General features: G+C 38.6%; 1 protein-coding gene across 49 annotated transcripts in view; it reads left to right on the top strand.

The window, feature by feature from the left end:
• RIMS1 (regulating synaptic membrane exocytosis 1) overlaps positions 1 to 17,978 on the top strand; it is a 316,668-nt gene that overhangs the window by 111,841 nt on the left and 186,849 nt on the right. For 45 of the 49 annotated variants that reach the window (XM_071806897.1, XM_071806904.1, XM_071806877.1 and 42 more), the window contains exons 2-3: positions 1,059 to 1,272; positions 2,868 to 2,879. The exons of 1 other annotated variant lie outside the window; for it this stretch is intronic. In XM_071806897.1, the coding sequence (XP_071662998.1) occupies positions 1,059 to 1,272; positions 2,868 to 2,879 (226 nt within the window). The remainder of the gene's footprint in view (positions 1 to 1,058; positions 1,273 to 2,867; positions 2,880 to 17,978) is intronic. 3 more of the 49 variants (XM_071806881.1, XM_071806874.1, XM_071806907.1) reach the window with 1 other exon arrangement.

Below are 17,978 nucleotides of genomic sequence, written 5' to 3'. Positions count from 1 at the left end.
CACAATCAGTGCCTAAGGAACAGTGACAGCGTGCAGCCAGGAGCAGGAGAGGAGCTGGATTGCCCTTTTGTGAAGTGCCTGGACCCGTAGCTTGTTCCCCTCAGAAACTTTCCCCTTGACAACAAAATCTCATAGAAACCAACAGAACATAATTTTCCTCAGATGTAATGTCATAATCATATGAAAGATGTTATAATTAAATATCTAATTATTATTATTCCTTACTGATAGAAGGGGAAGTGAAGGCTGCAGGGCTTTGTGCACCTACCTGAGTTCATGATGAGAAGGTGGCTCTTTCGGGTAGCAGGAGGTTTAGCCAGTTGGTTGGCATAGTGTCAGGCTGTTAGTTATTCTGGGCAGCTGGAGAAGTGCTACTTCTTTGAAAATCAGTCTATATATCTGCCAATACTCCTATATACTCCTACAGCTAAGATGGAAGAAATGTCTGTAATGAGGGACAGCAAACCTTACATAGTCTCTCATACTTGGCAAGAGAGAGTGCTGCAGATTGTTAATATATCTATTTGACATAGAAATTTGTTGTCAGATTCTTGTAGGGCCAGTGTGATAGTAGAGCGCCTGTTGAAATCTTTAAGTTACATGTTTTAGTAATTTTGATCTTCAAAACTGTAAATGAAGACTGATTCATATATGTATATTTTTTATTACACCATCTGTGTAAATAACATTGATTAAAAAGCAATGCAAGTTTGCTCAGGCAATCGTATTTCTGCTTGTATTCTGTACATGGTAGATACTTCTGTTTAAGACTATGCATTCTTTGCCATCTTTTTGTATTTGCATTAATTTTTGTTTAAATGAAATGATTTGCTCACAAGCTTTGAAGTAAACCTAATGGGAATACATATGTCTGTTATTTTTTCCTTTAGATTCTCCTATACAACCTTCCATGTGCAGTGTGTACTTGATATGAGGTACATTTATTGTTGTGAACATGCCAAGAATGTTAGGTAGAGCTATAAACTGAAAGAAAGAAATACACAGTAGTAGTATTTCCTCCTATTCTTGCTATATAAACTTTTTTCTCATCTATGCAGGAGGTTGCATCAACAATTTGAAAGCTATAAAGAGCAAGTAAGAAAGATAGGGGAAGAAGCCCGCCGTTACCAGGGAGAGCACAAGGATGATGCTCCAACATGTGGAATCTGTCATAAAACAAAGTTTGCAGATGGTTGTGGCCATTTATGCTCTTATTGCCGGACCAAGTTTTGTGCTCGATGTGGAGGTCGTGTCTCTCTGCGATCAAACAATGTAAGTCTTCTGATGTGTACTCTTAAGAAAAAGCCTCCTTGACATTGTTACACTGTAGATTGTTCACCTTAAGTCTGGCATTTCATGCTTCATTTTACTGAAGTGTCTCATTCATTACTTCATTATGAGGTGTGTATGAAGTAGAACAACGTATTTAATGATTGTGGAGATACTTACGATTCACAGAGTTAATGAAAAAAAAGAATACATAGTGTGTAGTTCTACTGAGTGATGGCTTGAAAAAAACATACCTTTTTTCATGGAATGGAAGAATGAACCCTTTTGCTTAGGTACAACTCCACATTGATAAATTTTTATTGAACTCTCATTTCATTTTAGATTTATTTTTATAGAGCTTTTCATATACATTTATAGATTTCTCTTACATAAAATCAGTCCAATTTTGGTTAGAAAAAAGACCCAACCACTTTTCTTACCACAGTGAGAGTGTTATGTCAACTTATTTTAAATTTATTTGAAAGTAAAACTATAGATTAATCTAGATTAAATATGCTAGTTTCAGGCAAGCAAGATAAATCTTCCTCCCTCTGACCCGCGTGCATTTAGCTGCAGCAGCGTGTCCACAAAACCGCAGAGTGTCCGGGAATCCCCTCTGTTCCATCAGTCTCTTATAGGGAACTGACCACTCACTTGCACGTGAGCGGTAGGATCTATATTTGGAAGACCATTATCCCGTGATTATTTTTGGCTAATTGTCTAGTGCTATGGGGTGTTATAAAACATTTTGCAAATATCCTTTTACTGTATGAATAGTTTTGTTATCTGTCATGAGATGAGGTGCCCGTCTTTGGTAGAGGAAGTGCATCCATGTTCTTCGTATCAAAATAAACTCGGTTAAAAATGGTCACAAATTTTATAGCAGATAATCATGTTCACAGCCATTACTTTATGGCCTTTTTGCTTTGAGCTAAATATCAATTGAATAGGCCTTCTTAAATTTCATGTAAACCAAAAAAACCCAAACATAACCTCAGAAAAATGCCCATTTCATCTTTATTTTGGAACTTTTCCATAGCCCTGATGTACTTGTGAGTCCATTAAATTAAATTCACATTCTGAAAAAATTATGTAGTTGTGTTGGACAAAAAAAAAATCATATATTCATATTTTAATATAAATAGATGCAATACATTGCAAAACCTGCAGGTGGTGGCATTAGAGCAAGTCTATGAAAATACAGTTTACTTCAATACGTTATACTGTTAATTGGAGTGTATATGATACAGCATATTGTATTTACGCAGAAAAAAACCGAATAAATTTTAATTGTTTTTCACCCACTGTTTCAAGTCACAGAAGTGGAAACGTGTCCATTCATTTGTAACTTGCGTTTTGTTTGTTACATGGTTTATGCTTCTGGGGGTTAGGGTGGGAAAACATGTTTTCTACATATGCAATAATGTAATATTTTTATTCAAAGCTTTTTTTTTTCCTTTGAAAATTTTATGATTTTGTCTCTGTAGAGGAATTGCATTTCTTTGAAATCTGTCTATTAATACTTGCCTCTTTTATTCTTTTTCTCTTATTTTTTTCTTTTCTCTTTTTATTCTGCTTCCTTGGATGCTCTCCCAAAGGAGGACAAAGTGGTTAGAATCCATGCTTTTTATCATTTATTATTATAATGTTGTTAGTTAACTGGGAAACATATTAATGTAAATAACTGAAATGCAATTTTAAAATCTTCCTTAGGGGAGGGGGTGAAGAACAGGAATCCTAACACCCAGGCCTTGCCCACCCCCTAGCTGAATATGCTCTTCGAAGATAGTCCAGCAAGGAAACCCAAGACTGTTGTCAAAATTAGGACAATAAAATAAGTTAGTTTAGAACTGAGAACTATTAATGAGCTAAAAAGTAGAGGAGGGTATAAAACTGTAATAAAGCTTTATTTCATAAAAATGCCTTTGGTTAACAATTTGACTTTTTGCATGCAAGGTCCTTCTATCTGCTTCAGGAAATCTAATTTAGAAATTTTAATTGCAATTTTACATTTATTTATATGGGTTGCTGTGTTTCACTTCTAGCTGCAGCAGAAATTCAGGGAGCTCTTGTGAAATCAGCTTTCTGATTTCGCATTTGAAATATTTGCGTAGGGTCAAAATCACCTCTTAAATCCGGACATGAGTATAGCGAGCAGGATGGAGTGAGTCCTTTGCGAATGCGTAGTTACCCCTTCAAATATGTGCAAAGCTCTTAGGATCAAGTCCTGGCATATTGGTCACTAATGCCTGTGCCTCAGCTGAGATGGATGCAGGCAGTTCCCTGTGGGTCCCTGTGCATGGAGGAAGAGCTGGCAGGACCTGAGCAGGATGGTGTGTGTCTGGGAGCTCTGCAGAAGGTGGTGTCCAGACTTCAACTTGGAGACCTGGGTAGTGGGAATTCGCCAGCTTCCCTGGTTCTTCAGCCCATAGGAGTGTAAAGCCATTGAAAGCCAATGGAGTTTTGATGTGAGGATGATGGTGCTGCATTTATGTTATGAAATGGTGGGATGTCCCCACTGACCTCATAGCACACCTGTAGCCTGTGCTTTAAGTACTACACAACACCCAGAGAAAATTATTTCTATCATACCTGCATATTGTGGTAGATTTTTTCTAAGGGAGCTGTGTTGTGAGAGCATGGTTGTTTTCCTAATGGCTACAAAATATTGGTTGCTACAGTTTCATTCCACTCTCTTTTTGCGTGGTACTGTGAACCAAGTGCCGAAGTAATCCAGGACTTCTGGATCTTTTCCATTTTATTATTTTAAATCACTTAGGGTAGCGTGAGAGAAGTTTTAGGATGACATTGATTTGTTACTAAAGCAGTGCATCCTGGATGCGTCCACTGGGGTGTATTGAAAGGCTGACGTGCTTGCAGCAAAGTCTTCCCTAGGGCCAGGAGCGGCAACGTTCTTAGGTCCTGGAAGTGTCCTAAGTTCAACTAAATATGTGCTTGCGTTGGTTTGAGTTTTGCTGTGTTGAACTCCAAGCTCCCATATATGAAGAAAATGCTCTAATGACATATGTGACAATATCCATCTCTTCAGTAGTTGAAAAGTTATGAAAGCCAGAGAGAGAGTATCCAACACTTAGTCTTGTTTGTATGAGGAACATGGGAACTTTCTATAAAAAGTAAAATTGCTTTCACAGTGCCTGTCTCTGAAAGCTACTGGAATATATATAATAAATTAATTCCAAAATATTACTACATACCTAGGAAGTAACATATCTTATAAGCAGAACTAGTGGTATAATTTAGATAAAGCAACATGGAAAAAAAAGTAATTTGTTAATTATTTTCGGTGACTCAACATTCCTGACTAATCTATGTATACAGAGAAACCTTTCTTTATCTGATGAATTAAGCATCAGTATGTTTAGATGAGCCTTGTACTCTCTACATGAATTTTTACCATAGTAAGTTCACAGTATCACAGTATGATTGGGATTGGAAGGCACCACAAATGATCATCTAGTCCAGTCCCCCTGCTGGAGCAGAAACGCCTAGGTGAGGTCGCACAGGAACATGTCCAGGCGGGTTTTGAATGTCTCCAGGGAAGGAGACTCCACAACCTCCCTGGGCAGCCTGCTCCAGTGCTCTGTCACCCTCACTGAGAAGAAGTTTTTTCTCAAATTTATGTGGAACCTCTTGTGTTCCAGCTTGATCCCATTGCCCCTTGTCCTGTCATTGTTTGCCACTGAGAAGAGCCTGACTCCATCCTCATGGCACTCACCCTTTATATATTTATAAACATTAATAAGGTCACCCCTCAGTCTCCTCCAAACTAAAGAGACCCAGCTCCCTCAGCCTTTCTTCATAAGGGAGGTGCTCCACTCCCTTAATCATCTTTGTTGCCCTATGCTGGACCCTCTCCAGCAGTTCCCTGTCCTTCTTGAACTGAGGGGCCCAGAACTGGACACAATATTCTAGATGGCGTCTCACCAGGGCAGAGTAGAGGGCAAGGAGAACCTCTCTCCATCTACTAACCACCCCCGTTGTAATACACCCGAGGATGCCATTGGCCTTCCTGGCCACAAGGGCACAGTGCTGGCTCATGGTCGTCCTGTTGTCCACCAGGGCCTCAAGTCCCTTTCCCCTACACTGCCCTCTAATATGTAATTTCCCAACCTATACTGGAACCTGGGGTTGTTCCTGCCCAGATGCAGGACTCTACACTTTCCCTTGTTAAATTTCCTCAGGTTATTCCCCGCCCAACTCTCCAGCCTGTCCAGGTCTCGCTGGATGGCAGCACAGCCTTCTGGCGTGTCAGCCACTCCTGCCAGCTTAGTGTCATCAGCAAACTTGTTGATAGTACACTCAATTTCCTCGTCCAAATCGTTAATGAATATATTGAATAATATTGGCCCCAGTACTGACCCCTGAGGCACTCCACTAGATACTGGCCTCCAGCTAAACTCCGCACCATTGACTACCACTCTCTGCCTTCTCTCCTTAAGCCAGTTTGCAACCCACCTCACTACTCTATTGTCTAGACCACACCTCCTCAATTTAGCTGTGAGGATGCTGTGGGAGACTGTGCCAAAGGCTTTACTGAAGTCAAGGTAGACCACATGCACCGCTCTGCCATCATCCATCCACCTTGTTACATTCTCATAAAAGGCTATGAGGTTGGTCAAGCATGACTTACCCTTGGTAAAGCCATGCTGACTGCCCCTAATGACCCTCTTATCCTTGATGTGCCTTGAGATGGCACCAAGGATAAGCTGTTCCATTACTTTCCCAGGGACAGAGGTGAGGCTGACCGGTCTATAATTACCCGGGTCCTCCTTCTTGCCCTTTTTGAAGACTGGAGTGACATTTGCTTTCCTCCAATCCTTGGGCACCTCTCCTGTTTCCCAAGACTTGGCAAAGATGATGAACGGTCCAGCAGTGACCTCAGCCAGCTCCCTCAGCACCCACGGATGCATTCCATCTGGACCCATGGATTTATGGATGTCCAGACTATTTAATTGGTCCCTAACTCAGTCCTCATCGACTAAAGCAAACTCCTCCATTAACCTGGCTTCATCCGGGATCTCAGGGGTACAGGGTTCCCCAGGACAGCCTCCAGCGGAGCAGACAGAGACAAAGAAGGCATTCAGCAATTCTGCCTTCTCTGTGTCTTCTGCCACCAGGGCACCCACCCCATTCATCAGTGGGCCTACATTGCCTCTGGTATTAGTTTTATCTGCTATGTATTTGAAAAAGTTCTTTTTGCTGTCCTTGACCCCTCTCGCCAGATGTAATTCTAAGGAGGCCTTGGCTACCCTAGCTGCCTTCCTACATCCTCTAACAGCAGCCTTATATTCCTCCCAAGTGGCCAGTCCCTGCTTCCATGACCTGTAAACTCTCCTCTTCTGCTTGAGCATACCCAACAGATCCCTATTCAACCACGCAGGCCTCCTGGCTCCCTTCCTCGACTTCCTACGTGTGGGGATGCTCTGATCCTGAGCGTGGAAGAAGCAATCTCTGAATGCAATCCAGCTCTCTTGGGCCCCTTTTCCTTCTAGAAGTCTTGCCTATGGGATTTCCCCTAGCAATTACTTGAAAAGGCCGAAGTTAGCTCCTACAAGCTAGGGGTGCATCAGTTGGAAAGGATAGTAAAATGTGAGTTACCAAAGTACCAAGCCCAGGAAAAGTCAAGCATGATCCTAGATTCAAGATATTTCCTGTAGAGTTGGAGGATTAAATGATAGTTGGTAGTATTAATGAGACCTCACCTGGGATGTTATGTACCGTTCATTACCCATCTTTGATAAATTCAAACTGACAGGCACAAAGTAAGTCACACAGAGGATGATCAAATAAATTGAGATTTCGTCAGAGAAGACTAAAGAGAGTAGAAGGACAGAAGCTAAAGAAATTATAATTGATATCTAGAAATACAGTAAATTTAAACAATAAGAATAACCTTTGAACTGGAGGACAGTGAATATGAGACAGAATAGAAGTATGGTAGGTAAGACCGAATGGGTTTAACTTGCCTGTAAATGCTCTTGGATTGGGAAAAGATTTTTGCCATCAGTAGAGTAAAGCTTTGGGAAATATTTTTGTGTGACTTATTGGAGGGAAAAATAACCCAATAAAAATTTAAAGGCTAAATTTGATTAGTTTAAGAAAAGATTTATGTGATGTAGTTACTTGTGGCTGTAGAAGAATGTATTAGGTCCTTACTAGGACCAGGTAATATTGCAGGCAAAGCCTTTGAAGCTGTTCTTGACCTTTTCAGGTAAGTACCAAATATATTTTAAGGACTGTTTCGAAAATATATAGCAGAACTTAATATGTTTTCTCTTTGTTTAAAATAAAAAAAGGACATCCCAAAACATTAATTTCACATAGTGGGAGTTAGGAAGCATCCTAGGTTAATCATGAAGCTTCTCCAGTGCACTTCCAAAATTAATTGGCAATAACTGGTACATCCATTAAAAGGCATATACTTCTCAATGATTTTTATTCTAATATGTCAAAACGCATACTTAAATATGTATTTTAAGTTCTTCTATGTTCTGTATTGTTTAGCTCTTCATACTTCTCACCTGAGCCTGCGCTCCTTTCACATGGTTGCAGACAGACCACGTTCAACAGGAGCATTGTCAGATAAGCGGACTGTGAGCTAGTTTGGTTATTCCACTCAGGCTTAAATGTAGTTGTGCAGTGAGATATTCGCTGTGTTAATAATGTTAGTAATAATGTCAGCAGTGGCTGGGTTTGAAAACCACTGGCTGTTGTATGGTGTACAGAAAAAGTACAAGTGTTTTCCTTCTTTTTACCTTAATATTCAGAAACATGTGAATGTGGCAACCTATTCACCGTGAGCACTGAGCATTTCTATATACTTTTAAAGAACACTGAATATTATTAGTACAAGATTTTATGTTGGCTAGCATTTCAGAAAGAAGTCATGTAGGTGCTTAGAGAAAAGCTGGCAGGATTGACCGCTTGCTTTTAATTTGGTGACTGTTTTCTAGGTGTTGTCAAGTTCTTATAGAGTGTCTAAACTTTTGCTCTGGATCCTTCTAGGTTTTTTTTCCACACACCATCATTTTAATTGCCAAAACAGTAATGGGTTTGAGTTCCTTCTCTCCATTCCATTAATTTTTCCTAATATTTGTTTAAGTAATGCAAAAAAGATGCATTTCCTTTGTAAACACCTGATATATGAAATTGTGCAGCTCTGTTTATTTCTCCTTATAGAAAAGGAGATACTTTTTAGAGTACAAAAGTAGTCTTGAATAAGTGAATGCAGTTTCTTTGATTTGAAATTATTTTGTGAAGTGCTCTGTGTGTATTGAACTAAGTGAAATTTGCATGACATTGACAGAATTAAGTAGAAGATCCATGTTCCAGATTAAGCCACATATTTCTCTCTAGTAATCAGTCAACAATTCTACAGATTTCATTAGGATTACAATTTCTGACCAAATTTAAAGTGAAAAGAGTTGGGAGCAAATTATGAAAAACAGTTTTGTCACCATTTTCCCATGTTTGCCAAGAATGTTAGTTGTGCAGAATAGATCAGTTTGCTTACTCATTTCTCTGTTTACATACATAAAGGAAAACTGGGAGGAAATCAGGATGTAAAATACATTATAGATAAAAGAGAATTGATTTAACTGAACTTAGTAGCATGTGATTGCGGAAAGTAATGTGGATGATCAGTGCTGAAATACTAACGATCCACATTTCTGATCTCGGTTACACTAAAATTATTTTTGTTTTAGTATAATGTCAGTGAATTCTCCTTGGAAAGAACGACAACTTGAAAACACTTCCCTAATTGTATGTCAGGTGTTTTTTACAGGGTGCTTTTCATTTAGTTCCTTTAAAATATGCTTAAAATTTTCATACGTAATGGATTGCTAATTTAAGCTGTAACAACTTGAGCCCATATGCTGTGCAATTCATCTCTGTACTAATGGGTTTAACAGAAGTTGTTAATATTGTCAGAACAAAATGTCTGGATTTTCAGGAGTGTTTTACATGCCTTTCACAGAACTCATGTCAGATTTTCCATTAAAAGTCTAATTTATGTAAGTTCCGACAAATACAGCTGTGGAACCAAAAAAAAAAAAATCATCAAAAGGAGGTAAAATTACATAGCAAATTGCAAAGTGATAGCAGATAAGTTCTCTCTCTGTAGTATTCAGTGTAATTTGTTTCCTAAAAGATTTGCTGTTGTATGCATCAGGGAAGCAGCTTTTCAGTAATCACTGCCTAGACCTGCTGCTTCCAGCAGATAAAAGAAAAAACAAAAAAACCCCACAAAACTCCAGCAAGAAACTGAGAAATTCTATCTTAAATAAGATGTAGAGTGCTTTCCTTTGCTTTCTGGGAAGTTAGTTCACTGCAAACAAATCCAAGCGTTAAAATTTTTTAATTAAATCCTTAAAATTAGCTTACTCTTCACCAGCTTTGCTGAAGCAACGTGTGTGACTTTTGCACCTGTTTTTCAGTCTCCAGCTGGCAAAAATGGTCGGTTGCTTTTTGTACTTGAACAAAAGCCGGCAGCTGGTGCTTGTGCTCTGAAGTTAACCTGATCAGACCTTCTTCATTTAATGGCTGGACTGCAGCAGAGTCACTAGACAGATGTTGTTTTTCTTTTCCTCTGTAATTTTAGAGCAGCATTAAGTCAGTAACCCCTTGCTTATGCTACTTGGTTTGTCCAGGTTTAGTTCACCTGTTCGCCAAACCTTAAACTGTCTGTCATTCAATTCTACAGTTGATGACCAAGAAAAAATAGTGCTACTGCAGCCTTCTTTCTTAACCTGTGATAATGGGCTCCTGAATAGCATGCAATCTGGGTAATCGTGTTCTGTGGAGACCCCACATAATCAATATTGGAAATTCCATGTAGGATAATGGAACCTAAATTTAAACAAAACAAACCAAACTTTTAATTCCCTGGAGCGTTACTGCTGGACATGTTATCCTAGTTTCAGTCTTGTATTTTCAGTACCTTTGTTTCAATTTAACTGATTCAAGATAAAGAATACAGGAATAATTTAGAATATTTTTTTTTTTTAATTAAATGTCAGCAATATGTTTGAGAGTAACAGTTGCTTCCACTGCAAGAACTTGTGTTAAAAAAATTCAATATTGATAAGATTTCAAAGGTCAATAAGGCTTTTAAAAAAGAGCTTTATTCCACCTTCTCTTACCTAATCTCATGTACTGGAGATATGGATATGGTCTATGTATGCGTAAACATATATTGTATAGATTTTTCGTAAGCGAAGATGCATGCATCCTACTATATAGTCTAATACAGGAAGTATGGGGCAGAATAAAGCTTTCACGAACCACCTTTTTGGCCTTTGAAATCTGTAAATCATTCAAGGTATTTAAATCGAGGACTTATTATCTATATGCCCATTTGTCTTGACAAAAAATATAGCAGACACATAGCAGACACAGAATCCCAGAATGGCCGAGGTTGGAGGGTACCCCTGGAGTTCATCTGATCCAACTGCCCCGCTCAAGCAGGACCGCCAAGAGGAACTTGCTCCTCACAGCTTGACATATCCATGTGTCTTTTGACTTGTGTGGTGAGCAAAGGATCTTTTGCGCCATTTTTATTACTCGTTTCCTCAGTGTAACTACACACATTATAAGCTTACACAAAAACTCCTTAAATTCTGCTAGGGAATAATTCTGTGACTCACAAGTTTGGACGAAGGAATTCCAGAATTTCAGAGAATCCTTCAGAAAGAGCACTAACAAGTACTATGCTGTTTTTCAGCTCAGTGCTCAAACAGAGCAAAAGCAAAAAACAAAGCTACCAGATTGACTTTAAGCTTTTTGTTTGTTTCCCTCAATGTTGTATTTCTATCATTTTAACACTAACAACCTCATATTCTGTCTGGTCCAATTAAACTGGTGGTATAAAGTCAAAGAGCGGGAATGGGAGGGCCTGTGGGTGGTTCTTCCAGTGTCTCTGTGTATCCTGCTGGCTCAGATACTGTCTGAGGCATCCTGACCTCCATGGTCATTAAAGCTTGCTTTTTCAGATGGGAATACAGTGCTGTAAGGACTGAAAGAAAGAGGAACATTTTACTACTTGACTTGTATCAGTCTCACTAAAAAGTTAAAACGGAAAATGTCGAAATTGTTTTTCTGGTTTTCTTTTTGTCCAAAAGTACACATTGAATTAGTATTTAAATAGACTGCATTTTTCTAGTAAGTGTCTCTGTTTTACTTTTAAAGGTGTGCCTCCACAGTAGAAGATACTAGCAAATTTAGTTCTGACATTTCACACCTTATAAGCTAGATCTCCCTAAATGGATGCTTTAAAATAATGGGAAAAAACTTTTTTTTCTTTTTCCAGTGAGTGAAGGCTGTGTCATTTTTTTCATTGTTATTTTAAATAAAATCACGCATGGAGAATACATAAGAAAAGTTTGGTTGGTTAAAAAATAGTGACACAAACCAAGCTATTGACTTTTTTATTGTATTAAACTGAAATGCTACAGATACCTGATCACAGTGGCTGCTCTGCTGTGTTGCATGGTAGTTGTCTTATGATTGTGCTATATAGGAACTTGTTCTACAATGATAATATTTTCTCCTGTGTTTCCTGGGAGAAGACTTTCAATTTTTCTTAATTTTTCAATGTCTGTTTTATAAGGTGTTTTCAGTTGAAAAAGAGAACACCTTTTCCCAGGCTGATGCTATTTTCCCCAACTGTGTTATTTCATAGTAATAATGGTAACAAAAAAGTATTGTTAAGTATTAAACTAAAAAAGTGTCATGTGATAGTATACACTTCTGGGTTTGAACGCTTTCCCTTAAGATTTTTTTTATTCCTCTTCCTAGGAATAAAATAAGATTCGTAGCTTCTTGATTCTTTTAAACCTCTAATTGCTTGTGTGTCAGAAGGTGTTGCCCTTTTTTTTCCCTTTGGTATGTTATTGAGTAATAAGTAGGATTGACTTGGATCCTGCATTTGTTGATCCATGAAAATCTGAAAGTTCTAGAGAAAGGTGGTAGTAGGGATTTGAGAAATAATTCTGTTTTCAGAAAATGCAAAAATGTTGAAATATATTTTTTTGCTTTTCTGTCAAAAATGTATTCATCTATGCTCTAAATCTCTGTAAGTAAAGAATTGGGATAATGATCTTGTGTGAAGGAACATACTTTTTAGTCAATGAATTTCAGCTGCAGGTACATATTGAAAAGAAGAGTAAAGGAAATAAGTTCTAACAATTGAAATCTGATATTTCTTGTATGCCTTGCACCCTAAGAAGAAAGAGGATAATAAACAAAGAAAATACGTAGTGGTGCAACTCAACAATAAGAAGTCATAAGGGCCTGTTTTCTCTTTGATATGTTCATCATTAATATAATCAACATGGTCCTATAAACTGTAACTTTGTAGTAGATTCTGATCCCTGTCTATTCAGTATACTGCAGTTTTGAAAATGCACAAGTATGACCTTATATATTTAATATGATAATGCATGCATATCTGGTGCATGGTTAAAGGAAACAACATGAACAGTTTAAGTCAGACACAATTCTGATCATCCTTGATCAGAATATGTATATATTTTTATAAAAGTTGGAGGAAATAATCAGCCAATTAAAAAAATGCTAAAATGATATGTTCAAATGCATGAAATCAAATTAACTTTCTACATCTTATTGCCTTTAGTTATTAATTATGATGGATTGGAAATATATTAACAGTATTTTATCACCCTTTTTCTTGAGGTTGTGCCATCAAAAAGATCTGTAGATAGCTGTAATAATAGTGATAGATACGATTAAAATCTCAGTTTTAAATGGACCATTTCTTTAATGATGGATTTCTCCTGTAACAGGAACCTTTTAGAAGAAAAATATTGTTGCTGATTCATTATTAACACTCTTAGTAAATACTGAGGCTTAAACTTACAGTAAATATTTAATGCTCATACAGTAAATACATCTCTTCCAGATGTTTTTGGGAGTAGAGTTGGCTAGCTACTGGTAGGATATCTGTGTAGATTGGTCTGCACAGTGAGTCTGATCACTGGAGATTAATTCATTTTGTGCAATGCATTGAAAATAGGAATTAAGTAGAAGTGCCATCGTTACTGTTCACAGACATGTAATGTGTATACTTGTGTCAGATGGTTAATATACTTAACCAGCATTTGTTCATGTCAGAGGTAACCTGTTAGTCAAGGGGGCATCTGGCAGTCAGAATCCTAGATAGTAATAATTTTGAGATATTTCTTGAATGCTTCATGTACACGTATCAAAAATTCACACATATATATTTCTGAATGGAGTGCCACATACGTGACGTGCCATCTATTGGAATACCAAGGGAGGCTATTTTTGTGTTCTGCTGTCCCCAGCTTCAGTTGAGGTGCAAAAAAAATAAACTGGCAGTGTGAATTGGAGACTGAGTGCACCCAGGTAGAGACTGTCTGGAGCACGAGGTGGAGCTGGCAGGATTCCCCAGGGACACCTTGGCATAATGAGAAAGCGAGGAGGTGAGGGACTCCAGTGGGGGACTCTGCCGAAGGGGTTTTGTGGAAGCCCCGCCTGAAGGGAAAGGATTGCTTTACACAGACATAGTAAGCAGGCAAGCATTTCAAACTTTCATCTGCTTCACACAGCAGATGTGAACCTTGATGGTCAGTATTCTAATGAAAGCTTATCCCTACAGACTGGAGACACTTGGTCCTTTTTTTTTTTTTCCTTAGCTGAATAGGAAATGTGCAGGAGACCTCCAGGGAAGGTCCCAGCCTTTCTTGAGGCTCAGGGGCTTGAAGGAGCATGTAACTCAGTGGGATGCCTGAGGGGACATGGCCCACCAGCAGAACTGCCTGCTCATGTCCAAACTAAGAGCTCAGTCAGAGCTATTTGGCTCGTGGCAACACTGGATTCAAGTGTTTATCATTTGAGCAAGGCACTTTCAGTTTTTCCAGCAGTGGCATGTTTTCTAGATATATCTGGGTTTTATTGCTGTGAGACAATCTAGCCTGTCCCTTAGTTCCCACTCTGCCCAGCTGTGATATCTGTGAACAGTCCTGTAGAAGGATCCAGTGAAGTTTTCTGATAATCACGCACCGTCCTTCCCTAAAAGACTTTGGGTTCTGGCAACGGAACCAACTGAATCCCTTTGTTCAGCCTGTGGCTACCTCTGTTCCTGGTGCTCACAAACACCACCAGGACTCTGCCAACTCTTGTTGACGTGACAGCACCCGCATTTAAACACAAGCTGAGTCCGCAGCCCAGGGGGTGTCCCTTACCCCCAGCAGGGTCTTCTCTTCATCAGTTTGTTTCTCCCGGGAATTTGTGTCTCTCAGTTTAAATCATTAAGGTGCTCGTTCATGTAAGACCCATTCATGTGATGGGATATATAACATGATGTGTGGAGGTTTTGGACTAAATATGACTCCTAATATTAATTCAAAATTTCCATAGTTATGTACGCTGCTGAGGCACACTTCTTCAGTTTTAATAATCACAAAATAATGTGGAGATGCTAGATAGTATTAAATGTAACAAAATGAATTCTGGGGCTATTCTGTTACCCCAGAACCAGCGAGATTTTAGCTAAAAAGAGATCTTGCTGCAAAGAGATTTGTTAAGGTTTATGACCTATTATGCATCATGAGAAACCAACAAATAGCAGAAATAATTTCCAGAGAACAAAGTAATTATGAGGACTAGATGTAATCTGTGCTCTCTCTCTCACTCTTTATTTCTCTTTTTATAATAAATAACCTTAATCCTCATCCAGGATTAAAATTGAGTGTATTTTTAGCAATAGGATGTCCTAGATAAAAAATACTTCCATCTATGTTTTTATATCTTTTGCATTCTGTAGCATTTTGTGATTTTACTTAACAGATGAATACTTCCATCTATAGATCTCCAGTGCTGCAGTTAGTGAGGGTTTAGGATATTTTGTCATAAACATACCTGATATACATTTTATTACATATAATATGTGGGTTTGAGGACAGAACAGTGTATGTCAAGCAAGCAAATCTATAGACAAAGTTTCTGTAATATTTTGTGGAGTATCTTCGGATTCCATTAATATAGGGGCTCATTTGCAACTCAGCCTTCTTAGGAGATAAACTAACTCCCTCCCCAAAACTGTGACTATAACATGGTGTAAAATGTCTGTCACTGGTTATTTAATGATCGGTAAGACAGTAAGTGAAAATCTTCATAAAATGTAATCTACCTTTCCTAAAGGATCCAGTAAAACCTAATAATTTATTAAATCCAGATTGAGATTACCAAAGAGCTGCAAGTTATTTAGGCTGAAGTTTAATCACTTACTGTGCAACTTCAGTATTCCAGCTAAAACACCTGTTAACTAACTTACATGCAACAGATTTACAGAAAATTTGGAATTTAATGTTGTTTTCTCAACAATTTATTAGATTTGTAATTAACTTGCCCATAAAAAGCAGACTCCCATAACAAAACATTTGTATTGGTGAGTTTTGTGAAAACGATTGGGGATATTACCGTGTAAAAAGTTGAGTATTACTGAGAAATACTGATTAATTGTAGAGATGAACAGATGTTGCTGGGACTCTCTAAAGATGAGCATGCACATAATGCTTGTGCTGCCATGACTGAAGGAAATATTTGTATGTTGTGGGAATGTTTCTCATGTTAGTGTAACTTGCATCTCTGCAATGTGGTAGATGATCGAAACTCATGTATCCTATTACTTGCCTATGTGTGCATCGGCAAAGTTTATTTTTCTCTCCGTAACTTCATTATCTCTGGCCCAATAGCTTCTACAAATGGGGGTGTGGCTGTTGAAGGTCCATCTAGCAACCTGCTCTCAAGACTTTGGTCAGCCTGACATCTTTTCCCTGTAGGGTTATTTGGATCTGTTCTTTTAGATGTAGAGAAACGTGCTTTCCTAGCCTGTTCTCAGGGACTGGTCTGACAGTCTTTGTGGGTGGGTTAAAGAGACCCCAGAGACAACTTCCTACCTGTGTAGCAGGAGAAGCAACACGGGGGATTAGGGTATTAAATGGAAGAAGACTTCATCCACCTGCTTTTCCTATATCATTCTATTTTTTATGCCTATGCTTTCAGCAGTGATATAACCTTACTCTTGCATATCTGTGGATATCCTGTGTTGCAGGTTATACCCCTTTGCTGTGTACACCTAAGTATATGTTTTGCTGATCAGTGAGTGTTTAGTAGAGCCTGTTGTTCACATTAGGCGAGCTGCCCCCTTGGTCACTTCTATAGACCATTAAAGAGGAGGCTGGTGAGGTGTCCAAGATTATGTCAATACATTTACCTGTCAGAATGAGTAGGAATTAGTTCCACGTGAGAACCCCCACATTTTATGTGAGCTGTGTGTGCGCTGGAGGGGACTGGTGTGTCTCAGGGGGTTTCAGCTTCCTCTGAACTGACCTAAATCTGCTCTGAATTTCTCTCAGCCATAGTGCCTGTTTAGGGAAGCAGAGCCCCATGTCATCTGGTGTCACATCAGGTACTGCAGTTTTACTGTAGCTTTCAGGAGCTATCATCACAGGTGAGGGTGGCTCTCAGGTAATTCCCATGTCATACCTGACAGCTCCACACTTGCATTTTGGAATTGTTAAGGCATTTCAGGTAGAACTGAATGTAATTGTTGAGGCATTTGAATCCTACTATAGATTTTTATTAGTTACAGTAGGAAATCAGACAGCAGTGGTGGCCTGTAGACACATTTAGAAACCTATATTTAGTCTTATCTCAACTGAAACTCTACACACTCCATCTGAATCTTGTGTGCAAACCTACGCCTTTTTTCCCCTACTGGCAACCTGAAAATTCATACAACAGCAGATATTAATTTTAGCCTTTTGTCTCCTACATAAATTGACCTTCTTCAAAGAGGGTATCTATGGTCTTATGTAGTCTGCGATGCGTGGGAAGTTGTGAATATATTCCTCTATAGAGAGTTCATTCCCTCCCCCCCCGACCACATTAAAGACAAACACTGATAAGAAAATTTTACTAACACACAATTCAACTTTCAATATTTTATTCAGGATAGAAATTATTAGTGTTGGACAATTCTTTTTCCATTTCTCGAGTATAATTCATAGACCTGTGAAGATCAAAATCTTTTTTAACTCTCTGGCCATGCAATTAGACAGTCAGAAACTCTTGCTGAAAATTTGTTACACATAATCTTGAGGTAATGAAAATGGTGTAGTTTGACTGACTAAGAGTATTCATAAAGATCAGTAGTCAGCTAAGGGAAGAGTTTTTGCTTAACTTAGTCTGGGCTAAAATGTTTCAGACCTCCTGAGGCTAAGATGTTGATTGGAGAAAACCCAAGGTGGTCTGGTTGATTTAGGAGAAACTACTTGTTTTTGTAAAAAAAAGCTGACTGACAGGTTTGGGATACAAAAGAGATGTGTCGTAAGCCTTGCAGGCTGTTTCTGCTGAATCAAAACTATGGGGCAAGCTTAATGCTTCAAGCTACAGAAGATTCAGGGAGGCTTAGCTAGTATATTCTTTGTTTCTCAGAAACTGCTCCTTCTGTAATGCCAAGAGACACACACTATCAAAAGTTGCTGTAGGGAAAGCTTTGTGGAGTCTCAGCATCTGCTGCAAATTGTCAGGTACAGTTCTCTCTGGACTTCCTGCCTGAATTCCCCAAGTATCCACTGGGAAGAGAGCTGGAAGCTTGACAGATCTGGGGCTGTGTTTGTGAGACTCCTGTCACTCTGATG

The sequence above is a fragment of the Patagioenas fasciata genome, chromosome 3 (assembly GCF_037038585.1).
Source record: "Patagioenas fasciata isolate bPatFas1 chromosome 3, bPatFas1.hap1, whole genome shotgun sequence".
NCBI lineage: Eukaryota > Metazoa > Chordata > Aves > Columbiformes > Columbidae > Patagioenas > Patagioenas fasciata.
Note: the sequence above shows the minus strand (reverse complement) of the source record. Positions and strands in the feature narration are given on the sequence as shown.